The 20,361-nt window shown below is 51.9% G+C and overlaps 2 protein-coding genes across 2 annotated transcripts; both read left to right on the forward strand.

The window, feature by feature from the left end:
* Positions 1-297: 297 nt before the first annotated feature.
* Positions 298-2,369, forward strand: NXNL1 (nucleoredoxin like 1). The gene is made up of 2 exons (XM_068421740.1): positions 298-751; positions 1,470-2,369. The coding sequence occupies exons 1-2, from the start codon at positions 429-431 to the stop codon at positions 1,765-1,767; spliced, it is 621 nt and encodes a 206-aa protein (XP_068277841.1). The 5' UTR covers positions 298-428; the 3' UTR covers positions 1,768-2,369.
* A 9-nt stretch (positions 2,370-2,378) lies between these two features.
* On the forward strand, positions 2,379-18,786 carry GMIP (GEM interacting protein). Its single transcript, XM_068421739.1, has 21 exons — positions 2,379-3,442; positions 8,009-8,102; positions 8,188-8,263; positions 8,735-8,798; positions 9,365-9,490; positions 9,768-9,832; positions 10,216-10,326; positions 10,547-10,627; positions 11,016-11,204; positions 11,316-11,453; positions 11,900-12,090; positions 12,267-12,388; positions 12,626-12,712; positions 12,838-12,936; positions 13,021-13,160; positions 13,412-13,600; positions 13,681-13,818; positions 13,915-14,111; positions 14,658-14,952; positions 16,457-16,577; positions 16,962-18,786. Exons 1-21 carry the CDS (start codon positions 3,421-3,423, stop codon positions 17,450-17,452), a joined length of 3,036 nt encoding a protein of 1,011 aa, XP_068277840.1. The 5' UTR covers positions 2,379-3,420; the 3' UTR covers positions 17,453-18,786.
* The last annotated feature ends 1,575 nt before the right edge of the window (positions 18,787-20,361 follow it).

The raw sequence follows: 20,361 nt of genomic DNA on the forward strand, positions 1-20,361 counted from the left end.
GTGACCGAACCGGCCCCGCAGGCCCGGGACCCGCACACCCGGGGCCCCACGGCCCGGTACCGGCGCTGCCCGGGACACACACGCCCGGTTTCCCACGCCCCGGGACCGGCACTGCCCGCGTCCCGCACATCAGGGACCCACACAACCGGGTTCCCACGGCCCCCCGCACACCCCAGAACCCCACGGCACCACCCAGCACCGACACACCCGGGTTCCCACGGCCCCGAACGTGCCCCACGCCGTGGACCGCCCGGCCCGGGACTGGCACCGCCCCCAGGCGCTGACCTCCCCGTTTAAGCCGATTACCGGATGCTCCGGGATCATTAATAGCCGGCGGCGGGGGCGGCCGCTGCGGGGCCGGGGAGCTGGGGGGGATCCGGGATCAGTCCGTCCATCCATCCCACCGGGGCGCTCGGCCTCGCCCGCCCATGGCCGCCCTCTTCACCGGCAAGGTCCTGATGGCCAACCGGGAACGGGACGAGGTGGAGACGGAGCGGGAGCTGGGCCGGGCGCTGGAGAACAAGGTGCTGCTGCTGTACTTCGGCTCGGGGCGGTGCCCGCGGTGCCGCCGCTTCTCCCCGCTCCTCAAGGACTTCTTCGTGCGGCTGACGGACGAGTTCTACGTGGAGCGGGCCTCGCAGCTGGTGCTGGTGTACGTGTCGCGGGACGAGACGGAGGAGCAGCAGAGCGCGTTCCTGAGGACCATGCCCAAGCGCTGGCTGGCGCTGCCCTTCGGGGACGGCTTCGGAAGGTACGGCCCGGGCGAGGCGGCGAGGGCAGAGCCCGCGCGTGGCCAGCGGCCCCTCTGCCCGGCCCTCGTCGTTATTTTCACATATTTAATCCCTTTTCCCGATGTTTTCCCTCATCTTCAGCCCCCACCGGAGCGGTCGGCGTGGTGTGTTCATGGAAAAAAGGGTAAAGCTCTTTGGCTGCACCTGTTTATAAAGGAAAAACGTTTGCTCGTCCTTCCAGCCCGCTTTTTTGCCGATATCTTTGTACTCCGGTTTTACAACGCGCTATTTGTAACCCTCAAAGACGCATCAGCCGGGCCCTGCAGGCAGGACGTGAAGGACGGATGCGGCCAGGCGGGCTGGAAGCGTTTACTGTCACCTCATTAGCGAGGGAACGAGCTGGAATTAATACCGAGAATTATTCCCAGCTCCTTTTGAGGGTGTTAAGTTGTAAGCGTCCTGCTGCTGTGTAACCGCTGCTCGCGTGAAACAGGTCCCAGCAGCCGCCCCGCACCCTGGGGGGCTGACACCCAGATCCCAGCCCCACAGAGATCCGCACTGGGCTCTGATCACCAGCGATGGACAAACGAGGGGGTTGTGTCAGCAAACGGGCTCCACGTAACTGTGCACCAGGGGAGCCGTGGGAACCCTCCCGGCTGGTGAGGATGAGGAGCGGCGAGGACGATGAGCGGTGACACCCTTCCCAGTCTGAGGTTTCTTCCCCCCTTTGCCTTGCAGGGAGCTGGGGCTGCGGTTTGCCGTGTCCGAGGTGCCCACGGTGGTGGTGCTGAAGCCCAACGGGGAGGTCATTGCTGCGAACGCCGTGGAGGAGATCGAGCGCGTGGGCCCCGCTTGCTTCCGCAACTGGCAGGAGGCCGCCGAGCTGGTGGACCGCAACTTTCTCCTGGCAGAGGATTTCGATGAGTGGAGCATGAGAAGCATCACCGACCCCTTCCGCCGCCTCAAGTACAAGCTGGACAAGAAGACGGAGGCGAAGAACAAGGAAAGGAAAGAGGAAGGTGAAGAGTCTCCTTAGGGGCTCGGGAGGCTGCGGCGGCGCAGACTGGGCCGGGGACGTCCCTCGCGTCGCCCTCCCTGACGTCTCCAGAGCAGCAACATCCATCTGCGCTGTAGAAGACACCAAAACACATTAGTTTTCCAAAAGGTGAATTGTTTTCAAGGCCAACGTGCTCTGCTCCCGTGCACGGCTGTGCACACCCGGGAAATCGTTAGCGTAACGAGGATATCCCGCCCCTGACTGAATTATCACTTTTTATCACCCTGGGACCCGGCGTAGTGAAACTCTCAGTGACAACTTTATCATTTAGTTACCAAAAACACACTCCAACATTGGAAACATTCCAACACTGAAGCTGTAACTCAGGTTCTAGGGTTATTATTTTTTAATTAAGTGTTGATGAGAGAAAGGTCAGCTGAATCTGGACTCTGCCTTGTGTCTGGCTGTAGTTAGGGGGACAGAAGGGCCTGGAGATTTGCCTGGTGGCCCAACCACGGGGGGAAATTTCGCAGAAGAACTTTAGTGGCATTGCTTGAGTCTGCAGCAGAGGCCGAGGAAAGGGACATTGTGGTTTTTTGGAGCCCAGGGCCACAGGCAGATTTTTTGGTTGCACAAGAAAACATGGGTGTTTTAATTATTCATTATTTAGTGAAAAAATAATCAATAGCTTCAGTGCTGAGCACGAGTTTGTTTGTTGCCTGTCACATTCTTGCGGTCAGTTTCTCTAATATTTGCAGAAGAAAAAGGTTCACTTCAGTTTCTGCTCACTTCCATCTATAGCCTTTGAATAAATGTTTTCAGAATCACAGAATGGTGAGGACTGGAAGCGACCTCCAGGGCCCATCCAGTCCAACACCCTGCTCTGTGTCCCATGAGCACAGTTTCAGCATTAAATCCCCACCGGCGCTCCCTGACGCAAGCGATCGCTTTCTCCCCAGCTCATCAAAAACTGACAAAATCAGGGATTGTGTTTATTTAAGAAACAAACCCTCAGAAGTTTAGATTTCGGGTTTGCTGAGCAGAAGCCAAGAAGGGGCTGCGATCCCCGAGAAGGCTCCGTCACACACCGGCGAGGGGAGCAGCGGGACGGTGGCTCAGGCAAGGGCCGCTGCTGGCCCAGCCCCGCTCATGGTGCTCGTCCTTTCCCCTCTCCTGTCCCCTCTTTTACCCTAACGGCCCTCTCCCCTCTCCCGTCCCCTCTTTTACCCTAACGGCCCTTTCCCCTCGCCGGCCGTTGCTCAGGGGTTTGTTCAGTAGGTTTAGAAGCACGGGTGTTGCTTAGGAAGCGGAGAGCGTTCTCCAGGTAGAAAAACTGGGGCTGCTGTGACAGCTGCGAGCACAGGAGGACCCAGAAACGGTCTTTTCTTTGCTATTTACCAAGACACATCTGAGTTATGCAAATCGTGTGATCACACAGATGTACGCCGCAGTTCCCTCACACGGAAGCGTGTCTGCAGGAAGCAGATCGGCCACAGCGGCCGCGCTCACCGACGGGCACTCCTGCCCGCTATCTCGGGCAGGTCGTCTCCACGGGCAGCTCTCATGGGCCTTTGGATCATTTCTTCACGTCGGATCTGACCAGGAGTTTGTGTCTGACTTGGTTCAGCTGTGATCCAGAGCTGGGTGATTTGGGATTCTGCTGCTCTCAGACCAGAACACTGAAGATTCGCCATGGGAGACCCAGAGCCAAGGGGTATGTGATGGCATTTGAAACAACCTTCTGTGCTGTTTGTAACGTAAGCTTTTGGGGCACGATGTGACATGACGCAGACGAGCCACCTAGGAAATGTGGGTGCTAGAAAACAGCTCTAAGTTCCTCTAACTGGGGTTTCCATGAAGGTCCTGACTGTTCAGTTCTCTAAGTCCTTCTCTGACAAAGTTATTTGGTGCATTTGTACTGGGCATTGACTGAGGGAAGAGGAAAGGACACAAAGCCCCTTTTCAGGGGGCAGGAGGTGCAGCGTTCTCTTAAGAGATTGGAAGTACCTAATGCTGGTGCTTGCACAGCGCCAGCTCAAGTCCCTCTGACAAAAATTTGCTCTAAGTCCTTGTTCTCAAAGGTGTCAACCTTAATTCTGAACATAATCAGTTTGAATGGCAGTAACACTCACCCATCGAGCATCTGAGAGGTCTCTGTACCGCCTGAGAGCACAAATCCCTCCTGCCAGAGCCCATCTGCAACAGGGGCCAGTCCCTGGCACTTCAGGGAGGTGGGGAAAAAAAAATCTCACTGTTTCTGTAATCAAGGAAACACAGGAAGCAGCGTTAGTCCTTTCCCTGCTGTCACATCAAATGCATCGTTATCCTTGTAAATAGAAACCCCTTTATTTCAGCTCGCCCTTCAGCAGCTGGATCCTGTCATGTCTTTGTCACGAACACTGAAAAGCCCTTAGCAGAGTTTCTGTAGCTCATGATCATACACGAGGGCAGCTAAAGGATGTCTCAGTGTCTTTCACGAACAGCACAAGCTGAGCCTGTGTGGAAGCTGTACTGTGAGACTGGTTTTGTGCCCACTCTCACCCTACAGAGCGCTTCTGTGTCCCCAGCAACACCCACACACCCCCTTGTCAGGGCTGACCCCAACACCTAACGCACTCACCACCCGCGTTGCGTGCAGAGGCACACACAGCCTGTTTCTGCTCGCTGTTCCCCTTTTTTTTTTCAATGAACTGATGTATTAAGTGGAAATTCCCCTTTCCCCCTCCCCGCCATGTCTCATTAATCCCCTCGTTAATACCTGCTGCTATTTAAGACGTCTGACCTTGCTGGTATTTCCTGTCAGTGGGTGATGGCACTGGTTGGTAGCGGTTCCCACCTCCTCAAAAATTAGCTGGTTTGTAAATCCAGCCTTTGCCAGGGCCTTTGCTCCACTGCAGGAGGAAGAGAAGATGAGAAATCAGTGACGGATGGGAGGTGGCCTTGGGTTTGCAAAACCGTTGTCAAGGAACTTGGAATAGTTTGTTCCAAAACTTATTCCTCAGACAGCGACGCTGATCCAGGCAGCCGGAGCAGCGTCCTCTGTCACAGTCCCTGAGGGATGTCTTGGTTAGAGAGGGAGGGTTTCACACAGGAGCAGCAGGTGACAATTTGAGAGTGTTCAGATTTATTTGGCCTAATTTGGTTCGACCCACGTTGTGGCTGAACAAGGAGCGGGTTTACACAGGCTGAGTCCTTTTAAGCAGAAAGGGGAGATTTGCCCCGGTGGAAAATTCAGACGTTGCGTTGCAAAGTGCCAGAGTGAGCGCAGAGAAGAGGAAGGTGCTGCTGGGAACAGGCTTGTGATAGCGAGGCTGGGCCACGGAGCCACACTGAGGTAGGGGTCTGGGCATTGACCTCATTTCATGGTAACTGCGGCCGAGAGGGAAGTGATGCTTCTGCTGAACGGCACAACAAGAGTTTCTCCTGGTAAAAACCTCCTCGAGGCTCTGCACGCCCGTGCTGTGGGAGCTTGCTCTCCCCACAACAGCAGCAAAGGGCAGAGAAGAGCGATGAGCTCCCCAGAAGGTGGATGATGGGGACGGGATGATGGTCTCCACCCAAGGACGGGCAGGACTCTGCACGACAGCCGGCCTGCCCCGGTGCGAGCGCTGGCCGTGCGGAGATGCTCTCCAAGTTCAAACTTGTGAGCGTGCAGCCAACTGCATCAGCTACAGCAAGGCTGGGGAAGGGGTTTATGGCCAATTTTTCCACCTTCCTACTTTTATAGTATTACATATAATATGAACTTTTTGAGGTGAAGCCAAAGACTTCTGAGAACCTGAGGTTCTTGCTTATCTTACAATAGCTTACCTCACAAGAGCTGCTTTCAAAAGCAGAGTGTTTCACTTTGCCCATCACCAGCGCTGCTCAAGTTGAGTCACTTCTTCCTGTTGTACAATCCTCTGCTGGTGGTAAACAAGAGAAATGGAAGATGTCAGAGCAACAAGAGCAGTTAGGATTCAAGTTAAATTAGCGTGCCTCGGACTTGTTACGTCTTGGATTATGAACAACTTGTGTCTCTTATAGAAAAACCATGAGGTGTTTGGTGAAGTGCCAAACCACCGAGTACAAAATGTTGATTTATTGTGGTCAAGCAGGAGAGGCGCTTGGTACAGTTTGCAGTTCTCTATTGGAATCACTGGTGCTTTTAAATCCCTTCCCCGGGTCCCCCGAGTGCAGCAGGCCGGTGTGAGCAGTTCCTTCAGCCCTCAGTGGTTTATGGTACAAACACAAGCGAGTCTTCACACGTTTTCAGTGTCTCGTTCCACTTTGGAGTAAAACGTTCAGAAAACTTGTGAAGAACAAGGCCAGCGTAACTCTTAATTATTTGCTCAGCAAAGGCAAGGGAGGTAGGAGCGTTCCCAGCTCATTTCTTGATGCAGAAGAGAACACAGCATCTGGCCCACGCTGCGAGTGGAAGCGTGGCTTCAGTGTCCCACCCAGCCCTCTTCACACTTATTTCTATTTTTAAGCTGATGAGAGGGTTAGAGGGGTTGGTGTTCACAGCTCTGGTGCTGTAACTATTGCCAGAGAGCGCTTCTGTTTGACACCAAACAAGGAGCTCTGCCCAACAAAACCCCTGATACTTCCCCGTCTTTCTCTCAATTGCATGTTCAGATACTTTCTCCACACTGTTTGGCATCTTTATATAGTTAAAAACCCCACATCTGTATGTACGTGCTCACAGTGTCCTTATTACCAGAGCAGCCTCTCCTGCACCAGGAGATGTCCAGGACCGTTCCGCTCCCCCCGTGGGTGCCCAATACCGGGGTCTGCCCCCGCGTGCTGGGAGCCACCGGCCTCTCCCAGTGCCTCTGCACGCCTGGGCTCAGCAGCGCTGCGGTGCTGTGTGTAGGCTCAGTGGCAGCCCAGCTCCCAGTCAAAACCCGACATCAAAAATCCGTGTTTTTCAGGGCTGAGACAAGGCCCAGGAGTAGCCATAACCCAATGAGACACAAGCTGACTTTTCTACCCAGCACCATTTGAGCGAGTACTTCCTCACTGTCAAAAACTCAACTATCAGTGAAGCAACTCTAGATTTAGGTCAACCACATCCTGTTTCCTGGAATGTCAAAAGGACAAAAGACTGAACTTTTCTTTTGTTTTTACCAATTGTGCACAGTTTCATATTTTAAAATGTTTTTCCCTTTTTTTTTTTTTGTTTTTGCAGCGGCAGCAGCTTTCAGCCTGAGTCAATTTTAGTTTCAGCCTTCAGTGGCACACACATGACTGAGTGGGAAGGGAGGTTAAAAGCATCCCTCACCCCGTGTAAAACTCGCTCACCTCCACGCTGCTACACCTGCAGCCGCGGGCAGAGCGTGCTCAGACCTCACGGAGCCGTGGCAGGAGCGCGCTGCCCCTCGAGGGGGGATGAGCCCATTTTCTATTTGCATGCCCGAGAATTTGTACCCGCTGGGGGCTGAATGAGATGCAGAATTTCATAATGCAGATTATCCCCATAAATAAGCACGGATGATGTTGAGAAACGGTCCCTGCACATCAGACATTGCGACACACGCACACGTGATGCGCGAGCGCGTTGCAGGCACCGAACGAAGGACAGTGCCACGACTCTCCAGGGAGACCTTCTAGCACCTTCCAGCACCTGAAGGGGCTACAGGAAAGCTGGAGAGGGACTTTTGACAAGGGCATGGAGTGACAGGACGAGGGGGAATGGTTTTAAACTGCAAGAGGGGAGATTGAGATGAGATCTGAGGAAGAAATTCTTTGCTGTGAGGGTGGTGAGAGCCTGGCCCAGGTTGGCCAGAGAAGCTGTGGCTGCCCCCTCCCTGGCAGGGTTCAAGGGCAGGTTGGATGGGGCTGGGAGCAACCTGGTCTGGTGGAAGGTGTCCCTGCCCGTGGCAGGGGGGTGGAACGAGATGATCTTTAAGGTCCCTTCCAACCCAAACCCTTCTGTGATTCTATGACTTCAGCTCAGAGTGGCTACAATAAAGGTTTCCGTGTGTTTTTGCATCTGATCTCGGGTCTGATTGCAAGCCCTAAGATCTCCCCTGGACATCCGCACAGTCATTTTCTGGGGGTTCTGCCCAAGGAACCTCAATGAATTTACCATTCCCAAAGTTTTCTTTTGAATCCCATCTCCCCCTCGGCCTCACCTCGCTGTGCTTTGCCAGGCCATCACAGTTTGTCGCGTCCCTGTGAATCTGCGGAGGACAGCAGGGCTCAGCCGCGCTCCCCTGCGCCTCTAGAAACCGTCCTGTCGACCTCAGGGCTATTTGGGTCAGGCATCTCGGTGAAATGATTTCTCCTCCAACTCCAGGTCTCGACAATCAAGAGAGAACACCTGAGAACAGGAAGCGGTACAGTGAGATATTCCGGAGCCTGGATGCCATCGAAATGTCCATTGGAAATGTGTATGTGGAGAAATGGGGCTGAACGAGTTCTCTGGGTCTTTGGAACCTCAATTTCTTTAACTGCTTTTTTTTTCTCATTCTACAGGACGGTTGATATGTTCCTGGGGGATGCTGACAGCACTGACGACAGAGACCTGCCCGCAGAAAGAGAGGCCGTTGTGGTAGGCAAAGAACGAGATCCATTTATTAAAGAAATTATCGATGTCCACGGCCAAAGCACATGATTCTGTGTTATTAAATTCTACGTTATTAGAATGGGGGTTTGGGTGATCATCTGAAAAAAAAAACAGTTACAGTCTTACTTGAATAGGCAAAAAAGAACTGTACAGCACTTGGTTCTAACAGTGCTGGAGGAGGCAACAGAGCAGATAACATTTAGTAGAAACATTCAGGCTTTTACTGTTTGGATTTATATTTTTCTGAAAAACAAGATGTGGAAATTGCTGGTTTAAGTTCTGCGTGCTAGGAAAAAGGTCAGACAAGACAGCAAACCCAAAGCACCTTTGAGAGTCACACATCAAAAACCTCTAAGGTTTTGGCCCTAAGAAACACAAGACCTTCAAAACAGAACGTCATGTTTTTCCGCTTGCTTTGGGTTCACCATTTTCCTCTTTTTTTCCTTCCCCCCACAGCTGAATGAAAGTTTCTGCAAGAACAAAACCAGTTCAGAGAGGCAAGTGCAGGCAGACATAACAGGTAACATCGCTAATTAAAAATTACAGAGGTGAGATGAGAACACACTTAGTTAATCACCTGGCAGCGGTCCTGGCAGCCTCCTGATGACACGATGAAAAAGGCCGATGTTTCTGCTGGCATCAGTCTCGGGCTTCCTCCAGCACGCAGCTTCCTGTTTATCAATTAACATCTCGTTAAGGAGCTTCTCACGAGGTCTTGGCTTCTAAATACTGAGACAGCAATTCCCACAGGTCTGCTGGTTTTAAGCCCAGTAAAGATCTACCCAGGGAGACTTGGGATGCTCTGAAGCACTTTGCTACCCGCTGGGAGGGTTCTCACCAGCTCTGTGCTTGTCACTGGCATCATAAAATGCAACATAACATTATAACCAGTGTGGTTTCATGGGTGGGACAGCGTGGGGTTGCCATGGAGTAGATCATAATGACATTGTGCAGTGAAAACCCTTTTTTATGGCTGTTTTCTGAGTATTTCACAGCACCAACTGTTGAGACTCAGCTCTGCCACTCCTGGGGGAGCCTCTGCCCATCAGCCGGAGCCGTTCTGAACCTGGATTCGTTCTGTTGCAGTTCAGGAGGCGGATGAAATGCTGATAAAGTGTGAAGGTGGCATTGACGCAGCCCTCGAGTATGCCAAAACGTGGTGTAAATACGTCAAAGAGCTGCTCAGCTGGATTGAAAAACGGCTGAGCTACGGTGAGTCCGTGCACAGACCAGCTGGGACCCCGTACGCTTTTTGATGCTTTTTCTTTTAAAAATCATAGCCAAGAACACACAGTCGCAAGCAAAAGTAGAGCAGTGAGAAACTGGCCAAACATCAACCCTTTTAGTTGCTTTTGCCTGAAGATACAGACCTGGGGTCAGAATTTCTGCTTCCCTGAATGACCCTAATGGGCTGGAACAACCTCTGGCTTTGACAAACCCCCCTCTGCGCCCGGGAAGCCGCTGTCTAACCCGCTCTGCCCTTTTACAGAGACAGAGTTTGCCAAAGGGCTGGTGAAGATAGCGGAGTCGGGACGAAATGCCATCTTCCAGCAGGTACGGGGCCTGGCCAGGTTCCTGCTTCGCTGCTCGGGGTTCCCTGCGGGGAGGAGCAAACGCGAGGCTGTCCACACGCGAGCTGCCTGTAGAGCCCAGCTGAAATCCTACAAACATCCCTCCAAAAACCTTCCTAAAACTCTCAGTATTGGACCAGTGCCTTTTTTTTCTTCTATTGGCTTATGACAGAATGATTGTTTGGAAAAATAGATGGAAGGATGAACTGGCAAGGAGCTGGTACAATCCTGCTGTGCTCTCTGAAATCCCCCCCACCTCGTTTAACCCCTCTCGCCTTCCCATAACAGCCCTTGGTCACAGCCACCAGCAGCTCTTTTGTTCAGGGATTATCCATCACTTCACATCTGCTTTCTCGGTTTCTGCAGTACAACATGCCTCTCCGGGTGCTCTACACGATGGTCCTGGAACACGACATAAAGGTTGGGAATTCGGCTAGTGAGACTGCAGGGTTGCTCCACCAGAAGGAATTCTACCAGGTACCGTATTTCTGCTGGACAACCTTGCTGAAAGGTTACACGGGAGCACCAGAGACCTGATGAAGTGGTTTATACTGGTCTGGGGGGGCGGAGGGGAAGAGAGAGGGGAACACACACCAAATTTAAGGGAGAAAGAGGCGTCCCACAAGGCTTGTTTTCTAGTGTCTGTCTTTTTTCCTGCCTCATGAGCAACTGTTGCTGTCCTGTCATTCCTCCGCAGCCTCTGTCAGCCAAGAAGAATGAAATTGAGAAATGGAGGAAAGAATTCAAAGATCAGTGGACAAAGGAGCAAAAGAGAATGGTAAGAGGCCGACAGACGGGCCTGACCTTTGAGCCATGACTGGCATAAAACACCGAAAACGAATGTTTATGACTGTCACGTACCGCGCCTCCTGCTATCGAATGGAAGGGCGTTTTTAAAGAGCGGCATTCCTGCGACAGCCGGGTCTCTCCTCAGCTGTAGAGGAAACCCAGGGGCTCCCTTGGAGCTCCTGACCTTTGGGAGGGGAGGGAGGGAGAGCACCGATGCCCATTTGCATTCTAATATCCATCTGAACCAGGAGACGGGCACTTTCCTTCCAGCAGAGTTACTGTTGTGACTTGTTCCTCCCGCTGCCTCAACCTCTCACCCTCAACCCTCAACCTCTCAACCTCAACCCTCCCTAAACCTCTTCCTTTGCCTCTCCAAGAACGAATCCTTGTCGTCGCTGCGCAAGTCCCGCCTGCAATACGTGCAGCGCTGCGAGGAGCTGGAGAAAGCAAAGCTCCTGAGCGCCAAGGCGGAGGACGAGTACCAGAGCGCGGCCGTCGCCAGCCCCGGCAGCGCCAACAAGCAGCTGGAGAAGCGGCGCCGTTCCTGCGAGGAGGCACAAGCCAAGGTGAGGGGCTCAGACCAGGCTGCTGTATTCGCGGCCGTGCTCCGCGTTACGGCATCTTCCCACCCATCCTGGCGACTTTCTCCTCTTCTGCTCCGTTCTGGTCGTGCCCAGGTTCAGGAAACAGAAGCTTTGTACAAGATGTGCATCGGCGATGCCAACTTTCGGCGACAAGAACTGGAGAAAGTGCGAGCCCGGATCGTCTCCCACATCCGCAAGCTCATTTACCAAGGGGACGAGGTGCTGACGTGGGTACGAGGGGTCTTATATTTTCTCCTCTAATCCTCGTTTCAGGGAAACTGCTGTTTGGGGTAAGACCTCGAGGCTCTTCACCACCTCGCTGTTGAACCACCCCATAACTGACCATTCTCTAGCAGTTGAAATGAGGGGAATGCTCTGGACGTTGCTTTGCTACCAGCAGTTCTCAGATGTATAAAAGCATCTTTTCAATTGCTACTGATTTGAGGACAGAGATATTAACAGGAAAAGTCTAGGGGAAGGATTCCTAGAACAAGAAACAGTGAAAGAATAATTTTTATCCAACCTGTTAAGTAGAACTATCAATAAGTAGAAGTGCAGGTAACTGAGTTTGAGTAGTGAAAAACTGAGGATTGGAGAATGACCATGAGATCTAGGGGAGGAAAAAGCCCTTGGGCTCTGACTAACAATGATTGTTTTCCTTTTCCTTCCCCTGTAAGGTCACTCTAAGGATGTTTAAGCAGCGGCAGACTCAGTCAGAACACATTCCAGTGGGATACCAGTACCTGTCTGAGATCTGCAAGCCGTACAAAGCAGGCGAGAAATACCTGGAGTTCATCCAGGCTCTGCAAAAGAAAGACATTCACGTGGAAGTGTTCGAGTTCGAGCCTTTCGCGCCCGGAGGGCAGAGGTAAAAAAAGAAAAAAAATGGAAAACTGACATCCTAGCTGAAAGGTCAGAAACATACAGCGCAGAGAGCACAAAAATGTTTAAAACACATTTATAAAGTCACTAGAAGGCACCTCTGTGATGTAATATTGTCCATTATTCTTCACTGCTGGAAAATTGTTTGCAACCCCTCCTCAGGTCCCCTCCCAGCAGCAGAAAGAAGATGGCGTTGCATTACAGCGGACCCTCTTCCGCAGCAAAGGACGCGAGCACGCCAGAAGAGACATCCAGAAAGCAGTTCTCCACAAATGGTGAACAAAGTAGGTGAAATTTAATAAATGACTCAATTTTCTCTTGAGTGACTGTAGTTTAATTTAGATCAGTAGCCAAAGAGGTGGGAGAGGTTCCCAAATTCCTAGGGCAGTGCTTAAGGCTTTGCTCAGACCAGGAGAAAAAGTATGTATGGATTTTCTTGGGAGCTTGGTTTGGACTCAAGCCCGTGTTGAAGCACCCCAAGAGCGCTCGGGATGGTCTGTCACCACATCCGCCTTCCACAGGTGCGAACAAGTCCCTCTGCAGCGACACGGAAAGCCTTGGTGGGAGCTGTGAATCCCGGTCCCTGGACTCTCCCAATTCTAGCCCGGGTGAGAGCCGCAGAAATTCTTGCCTAATATTGCCCAAAAACCTAAAATGGGAATAAAGTCTACCCTGACCCACTTTGTGCATCGTGAGGATGAGAAGAGCTCTTTGTATTTTCTCTCTTCTCAAGGAAACTCTAACAGGAAATTGTTGAAAGTCCCATCCACCGGCACCATGTCCTCCTCAGACGATTTTGAAGAGAGAGATTCCTTGCAAACCTTTGAGAACGGTGAGCACACACGTATCTGACTCACCAGGTGGAAACCGTGCTTACGTATCCGTTCCCTTTCATGCCTTAACGCTGTTTCTGCAGAAAACGGTGCAGCCCAGCAGCAGTTTAAGAACATCCTCCTCTCCAGCGCAGCGCAGACCCACCGGCTCCGGAAGCTGCGAGGACCATCCAAGTGCAGGGAGTGTGACACCTTCATGGTCAGCGGCTTCGAGTGCGAGGAGGTGAGGGCTAGAAGATGTCATTGCAGACGCCTTGCGGGGGAGCCTGGGGTGACCATCGTCTCGCTGAAGGTCTGCAGGAATGAGGGGCCCCTCTCCAAAGTTCTGTGCTTTTTCTTCCTCTGCATTATCCAGCTCTTAGGGTTGGTGGGACCTTGGTGGTTGAGGGAACAGGAGAAGTCCTCTAAGTTCAGCCACTGCTGCAGTGCTGGACCTCAACCAGACCATAACTCGGGGTGGTTCTGTGGTTTCAGTGCTTCCTGGCCTGCCACAAGAAGTGTCTCGAGAACCTGCTCATCACCTGTGGCCACAAGAAGCTGCCCAACCGAGTCCCTCTTTTTGGCATTGACTTCACCCAAGTTCCTCGAGATTTCCCAGAGGAAGTTCCCTTCATAGTGGTGAAATGCACCTCGGAAATTGAGGCTCGTGCCCTCGGGGTGCAGGTGAGCAGTCAGTTGTTGTTGCTTTGGTCTTCTCCACTCCGTATCCAAACCTCCTGACCTCTCCCCTCTTAACCGTGCAGGGCATCTATCGGATAAGTGGCTCCAAAGCCCGCGTGGAAAAGCTGTGCCAGGCCTTCGAGAACGGACGGAGCCGGGTGGAGCTCTCTGAACACTCCCCCCACGACATCACCGGGGTCCTGAAGCATTTCCTGAAGGAAGTGGGTACCAAACCTCTGCTGGAGGGCAGGTCTCAGCCAACCACATTCCTCAGTGCCAGGCCGGTAACACGCTGTTTTCCTCCCCTTTGGCTGCAGCTTTCGGCGCCGGTGCTGCTGTCCCAGCTCTATCACGACCTCATTGCGCTCGCCAAAGATCTGCAAAAACCTGGGGAAGACAAGCCGGAGTGCGCGGGCTTCCCTTCCGACCCCATCCAGAGCATGAGGGACTTGCTGAGCAAATTGCCTGGAAGCAACTACAACACTCTGCGGCACCTCATCGCCCACCTGTACAGGTGAGGAGCGTGCTGGTGGTCACGCTGGTGAGGGTCAGGTCCGACCGCAGGAGATCCCCGCTGAGACCTTGCTGCCAGAGGAGCAGCTGGCACAGCAAACGTGTACAAGAACATCTGGGCTTCCTTGACCTGGGAGAGCCAAGCAGGCAGTTGAGGAGGGTAAAAAATCCATTCATGGAAAGGACCATCTTGCAGCAATTAGGAGAAAGCCTTAATGACCAAGAAGGACCAGAAGGTCCTTAGTGGTAACGCTTCATAAAGTGCAGGGCAAGGGGTCAAGGAATAACATGAATCAAGCCCTCTTACACCCAGCTCTGAACGCGGGTCGCAAGAAACAGCCACTGTCATTAGGGCTGCACCATCCAGGCAACTCCTGAGACTTTTCTCCAGAGCTTCCCTGCACAGACCAGAGCTCTGTTCCCCATAAAAGATGGTGTTTCTCACTCTACTAAAAAAACGGGGGTTTTGGTGCATTCCATCTGTGTACCCAAGTGCATTCGGGTTGAGAGCTGGGAAGCCCCTAACAGTCCTGTTTCCCTTCCCCAGGGTGGCAGAGAACTACGAAGAGAACAAGATGTCCCCAAACAACCTGGGCATAGTGTTTGGGCCAACTCTGATCCGGCCAGGCTCGGGGAGCGACGTCTCCATGGCGTGCCTTGTTGACTCTGGGTATCAAGCCCAGATTGTGGAGTTTCTCATCCAGAACTACGAAAGAGTGTTTGGGATGGATGACCTGCCTTCCTCGGTATCCCCTGCGTGTGAAAATCCTCTGCAAGGAGCATCGACAGAAAAGGATGCAGGACCACAGAGCCCGAACACGATACAGAACCTAACTCTAGAGGTAGAGCTCCCAGACGCTGAGCTGGGCTTACTCACCCTGCTGTAGAGACAGGAAGGTGGACTAGCAATTAAAGAGAACCTTTTTCACAGATACCAAAGCCGTTTGCTATCAGAGGGTTACTCTGCAAGGAAGGAGCAGAGAGCCTGCTTACGTGTGGAGTGGGAGAAACAGGAAAAAATTATAAGCTACAGATCACTCAGCAGCTTCTCAGACCACTCGGGATGGTGGTTTTGCTCCGTGTTTTAGATCCCAGTAATCCTGAAAAATCGTGGGGTTCTCCATACCAAACTGCTGGGACGCTGCTATTTCTCTCTGTGAACAGCTCTACAATGACAGAAGCAGCCACGTGCATTCACGACCCAGCAGACTCCCCGTGCAGCCCTACAGGGCTCTGCTGCGTCCCTGAGCAGCGGCCACGGACCCTGTTTTTTCCACCCCCTGCTACTGAGCGTTCTGCCTTCTGCCCAAGCTTCACAGCTCTTTCCTCACAATATTTCACAGCACTTTAAAAACACAAACGGGCACAGCATCCCCGAGCTGGGACGTGGTGGGGTTTTTCCTTTTGGATGAGCAAGAAAGAGGAAAAGACTTTCCTAAAGTTAAGCCAGAGGGAGCGAGAGCCGGGTTCGGGGATTCTCTGCCTCCTGCTTTTGGGTCACAAGTGCAAGACTGTGTGTCTGCAAAGACCACATCCCTGTCTGACACGCAGTAACACTGCTTTCTCTACAGGTCCAGTTCACTGAGGAAGCAGAAATTAGAATAACTGTGATTACAGTTGAAATAAAATCACCAGGGTAGACACAATTCACTTCTTGTGTGCAGAAATCCTACAGGATTAATAAACCTTCACAGCAAGCACTTTGAGATACACACAACTACTGCCTTCGACTATTTTCAAAGCCCTTTTTAGCTGCTTCTGCAGCATGACTGAATTCTGCAAACCTTTAACAAGGGGAGCTGCTGCTAAGGGCACTCTTGTTTTGCCATTAATAAACCCGACCTCTGCAGCCCCTGCCCAGGTGACCTGACCTCGTGCAAACTCACACTGGGTCCATACCAAGTACGACCCCCCGGCACTCCCGTGTCCTTCACTCATCCTCCCATTCGCATTTGATGATAATTAGTGCTCCAGTTAACGGCTTGGCTCCTGGCGTTTCCCCTTTTTGTCCTGAAATGGGCTACTTCAGTGTCCCATGGGAGCCTGTCTCAGCCCACTGCTGCTCCACAGAAAGTGGCTGCTTGCCAGGGTGGGTTTTGTGGCAGTTGTGGCACGGACGCTCGAGCTGGCAGGTCTTGAACCATAATTTTCTCTCATGGCCCTGCCCCGTGACCTCCTGCAAGCTCCCTCCCTATTCCCCCACGTGTTAGACAACCTAAGAGAAATCAAGGCATGTTCAGCTCAGGTAGTTGCCTCCTCTAACAGCATTTGGGGTGAGGTGGGATGCGACAGTATCTTCACATCAAACAAGAGGCCTGTAGAAACACTCACGGCTTTTTCCAACAGAATTTCTCCTCCAAGCGTGGTTTAAACGTGGACTGTGTCCCTGACAACTCGTCTTCCAGGGAAGCCCCCACTGAGCTGACTGCGGAGGGAGCCCACAGCCCGTTGAGCGTGGATGCCCCAGGTAAATGCAGTGGTGATCACGGTGCTGTTAGAGGTTGTAGCAGCTCGCCTGGAGTCACAGCACATTTTCTGCTGTTCTCTGGAAGGGCTTTTCCCTGCTGCTGCCTCAGCTCTCGAGCCCACAGTCACCTGGAGCATTCCTGGCTCCAACATATCAAGGACAGCTTTAAGAGTATAAACCTGATTCATATCTTATACTGCTCTCAAACACATCCCTTGCGATTGCTCCTGATCAGTGGAGCTGTTAGAGGGAGGCGGTTTAGCCCGTTAATGCAGGAGGGATTTCGGTGTCCTTTCTAACAAGAACAGAAGTCACTAGCCAAAATCATTTGCTGTCGTAACCTTGTCTCACTGCTCTGAGATAACGGTCTCATTTTTTGTACAGAGATGAACACAAGTGTTGGCTCCGAGCTGGAGGACCTGGAGGACTCTGTGCAGGAGAAGACAGACAGTGATTCAGACATGGTCCCCGGGACCCAGCCCCGGTGCCATTTCAGCCGACAGCCTGTAAAATACATCCGAACGCAGGCAAAGACGAAACCAGTCATTCCCCACTCTTCCAGTCTGCCCTTGAGGACCACCACATCAGCCAACGTGGCAACGGAGTCTGGTGCAGAAGGCAACCCTACCGACAGCAGCTCCACGACGAAGGATGTGCCGGAGGAGAGCACCAGGAGCAGCTCGACCGACACAAGCACACCCAGGCACTGCTCAGGAGGGAGGCAGCAGCTCAAACATTTTGAGATCACGCAGGAAACCGCCAGGATTGTCTCAAAGTTTAAGGTCAATGACACTTCTGCGTGCCCTGAGCCTTCTCTGGAGAGCGCGGGATGGACTGAGAACGCAGAGGACCTCAACCCAGGGACATACCTATAGAAACCCCCCCCCAGGGGAATCGATAAGGAAAGGGAGGGCTGAAATCCCAGCCTGCTGCCCAAAGGAATAGCAAGGGGGTGAGAATAACATCCTCTTTGTATTTACCTGCAGGCTGGAGAAAAGGCACCTGCTGTGAGCTGCCTGGGGGGCTTGGGGCTAACCCAGGATTTGCTTTTTATTTATTAACAAACCCACACGAGTGATGGGAAGCAAGCACAACGGCTCGCTCTGGAACGTGCCCTGTTTAACGTGAAGGACTGTGAGAAGGAGCGGAAACAGAGATTGCCTGGCTAGAAAGATGCAGCCAGGAAGGAGGCAACTGAAACGTAGGACATTGGACAGAAAACGTTCCCAAATGGTCATTTTCTGGCAGCTGCAACAAGCACTGATTTTTGCCATTTTTATTTCACAGCATTTTTGAGTGTGACTCACTTTTTGAGCGTAACAGAAGAGGGTACACGGGCAAAGCTCCCGGACTCTGGATCCTTCTGCTTCCGTTGCTGGAGCTTCAACTTGCTGGTCAGCACAAAGCCATTCTGCAAAGGGAAAAGACACTGTTGTGCTGAGCCAGACCCCATCGCCCCAAAACATCAATTCCATTTCCCTCGAAGCACATGGAGCTTCCAAGCGAAGCCGCTGCTGTCGTGAAGGTGGCAAAGCCCTGAACCCCCAGCAGAGAAGAGGATTTTCTTGAGTTAAGGTTGCTCCAGCTTGCTGGGTCTCCAACTCACCTGCATTGGGGTTACCCCAATGCTCTTTTCTGCCTCCCTGCAGCAGATTTTCTGTCCACCGAATTTTAACACGAGGACAGGGAGAACTCTGTCCTACAGTGCCATCTCGTGACGCGTGCGTGGGGAGGACAGGCTTCCCGCACCGCTCCTCCCGGGGATCGCTCTGCATCACAGGGTGGGCAGCGTGACGGGTTTCCTTGGTGGCGGGTTGTGTGTACAGCACGAAATTCAGACAACAGAGTAAAAACTGCTGCACGAGGGCAGATTTCAGTGCTTCCCACCCACTGCAAAGACACTAGGAGGTGTACAAAGAGCTAAATACTAAAGGAAAATGTTACGCTTTCCCCACACAGCTCAAGAGGTTAAACAATCTATTTTATAAGTTTATTTTTTCCATCAAAAGACTGTTAAGAAACAAGACCAAAACATAAAAGTTGTAAAAGAAATGCTAAGGATCCATTCTTAGTACTCGTACAGTTCGGGCTAAAGAGAGTTTGCATCTCTGGAGCAATGTATATTTGTTAATATCGTGCTTTGAATTCTTGAATACTAAATTATCTCTTACTTCTGTAATAAATTACTGAGTGTTTTATGATAAGCTTACCCTGTATTTGTTAACTGTCACTAGGGAAGCCTTACGTAAACACTTACTGGGCTATTATTAACAGTGCCAAGCGCACCAAGGTCTCTACAAGACAAAGGTAACGCTTGCCCGCAAGAATTTATAGTTTGAGGAACCAGCAGAGCCAGAATAATATCCTTGGCAAAACCCCGAGTTTCCTTCTCCTGCTGGACACTTAAATAGTTAAATAGGAGATTACGCAGGAGAGGTGTTAGGGGCTTGTACAGTACAACTCCTGCCACCCCCCTCTGCCCTCCGCTTTCCCTTCCAGCGGCCCAACACACACACCAACACTAACAGAAAGCCCAGGCTCTTACCTCGTCACTCCTCACTCCTCGCTGCTCTCCGCAGCGCTGGTGGTTTGTTGAGGGCAGGAGCTGCCAAAGCAGCGCTTCCAGCCAGGGCTGCACAGCTGCCAGCTCTCGCTCGCACGGGGAGAGCTTGGAAGGGGCCAAAACATCTCTCCTCCCGCTTGGGATGGGGATTCTCTGTCAGGCAGCCACAGCTAACAGGGTTTGGGGTGGAAAGAGAAATGCTGAATTTAAAAAGAAACTTGGCAGGGAAAGAAACATCATTTCCTCAGTTCCTCCCACCTCCCCGAGGCTGCATCTTCCCTTCAAAGGAACAGCCTGCGCTGGATTAGGGACAGCAAGGGGCAGGCACCAGCACTGACAAGGAACAAGCACGTTTCCCCATTCAAAGCAGGGAAGCTCTTGAAAATATCCTATTTTCACAGCAGCACCTTACACAGGTGGCTGTCTGACCCACCAGCTCAGAGCTGCACCCCAGAGAACAGCAGCCTTGGCTGGGGAATTGAGCTACAAAGCCAGAGCAACCTGCCAAGAAACCTTTATCAGCCAAACAACCAATAAACCAATTTCTTAGTTCAAGCTTTCTTTTTTCTTTTTTAAATCAGCCAATGAGCACAACGCAGCCAGCTCACCTCCACCAGTCAACTGATTCTGGGCTTCAGTCACTCCTCATGTCATTAATTAACAGCCCCAGTCTGCACAAACGAGGATCTCAGTGCGCTGGGCTCGCAGTTGAATTAGGGAAATTCAAGCACCCGCTAATCTTAAGCGGGGACTAAGACATTCCTTTTTCTGGGAGAAGCCAAAGTTTGACATTTGCTAATTACCAAGTGTTTAATTGTGACCAGGCTAGTGACAAATTCTGCCCCAAACTTCCTGCTAGGGAGCTCTTTAGTTTACCTTCATCCTTCTAAAAAATCAAAGCAAACAGACCTGCAGGTATCAGGAGTCTCCAGGGGAAAATTTTCCAGGCTTTTCCAGCAGAGACTGCTGAGGGGTCGCCTTCAGCCCCTCCCAGTTCTAACAACGCAGGGCCAAGCAGGGCAAAAGGCATTACTTTTTTTTTTTTTTTAAGGGGTTCCAGACTTTGGTCCATTTCTCAATCCCACTGTTCCCTTTTTGCTTTTTTCCTCCCCATTTCAGCTTTTGTCCTGTGCTGTTGTTCATTATTATCTAATTGGAGAAGCTAAATGGAGATTAAAACACACCTGTCAGCTCTTAAAAGTATCCCCAGGAGAGTCTTTG

The sequence above is a fragment of the Nyctibius grandis genome, chromosome 35, assembly GCF_013368605.1.
Source record: "Nyctibius grandis isolate bNycGra1 chromosome 35, bNycGra1.pri, whole genome shotgun sequence".
NCBI lineage: Eukaryota > Metazoa > Chordata > Aves > Nyctibiiformes > Nyctibiidae > Nyctibius > Nyctibius grandis.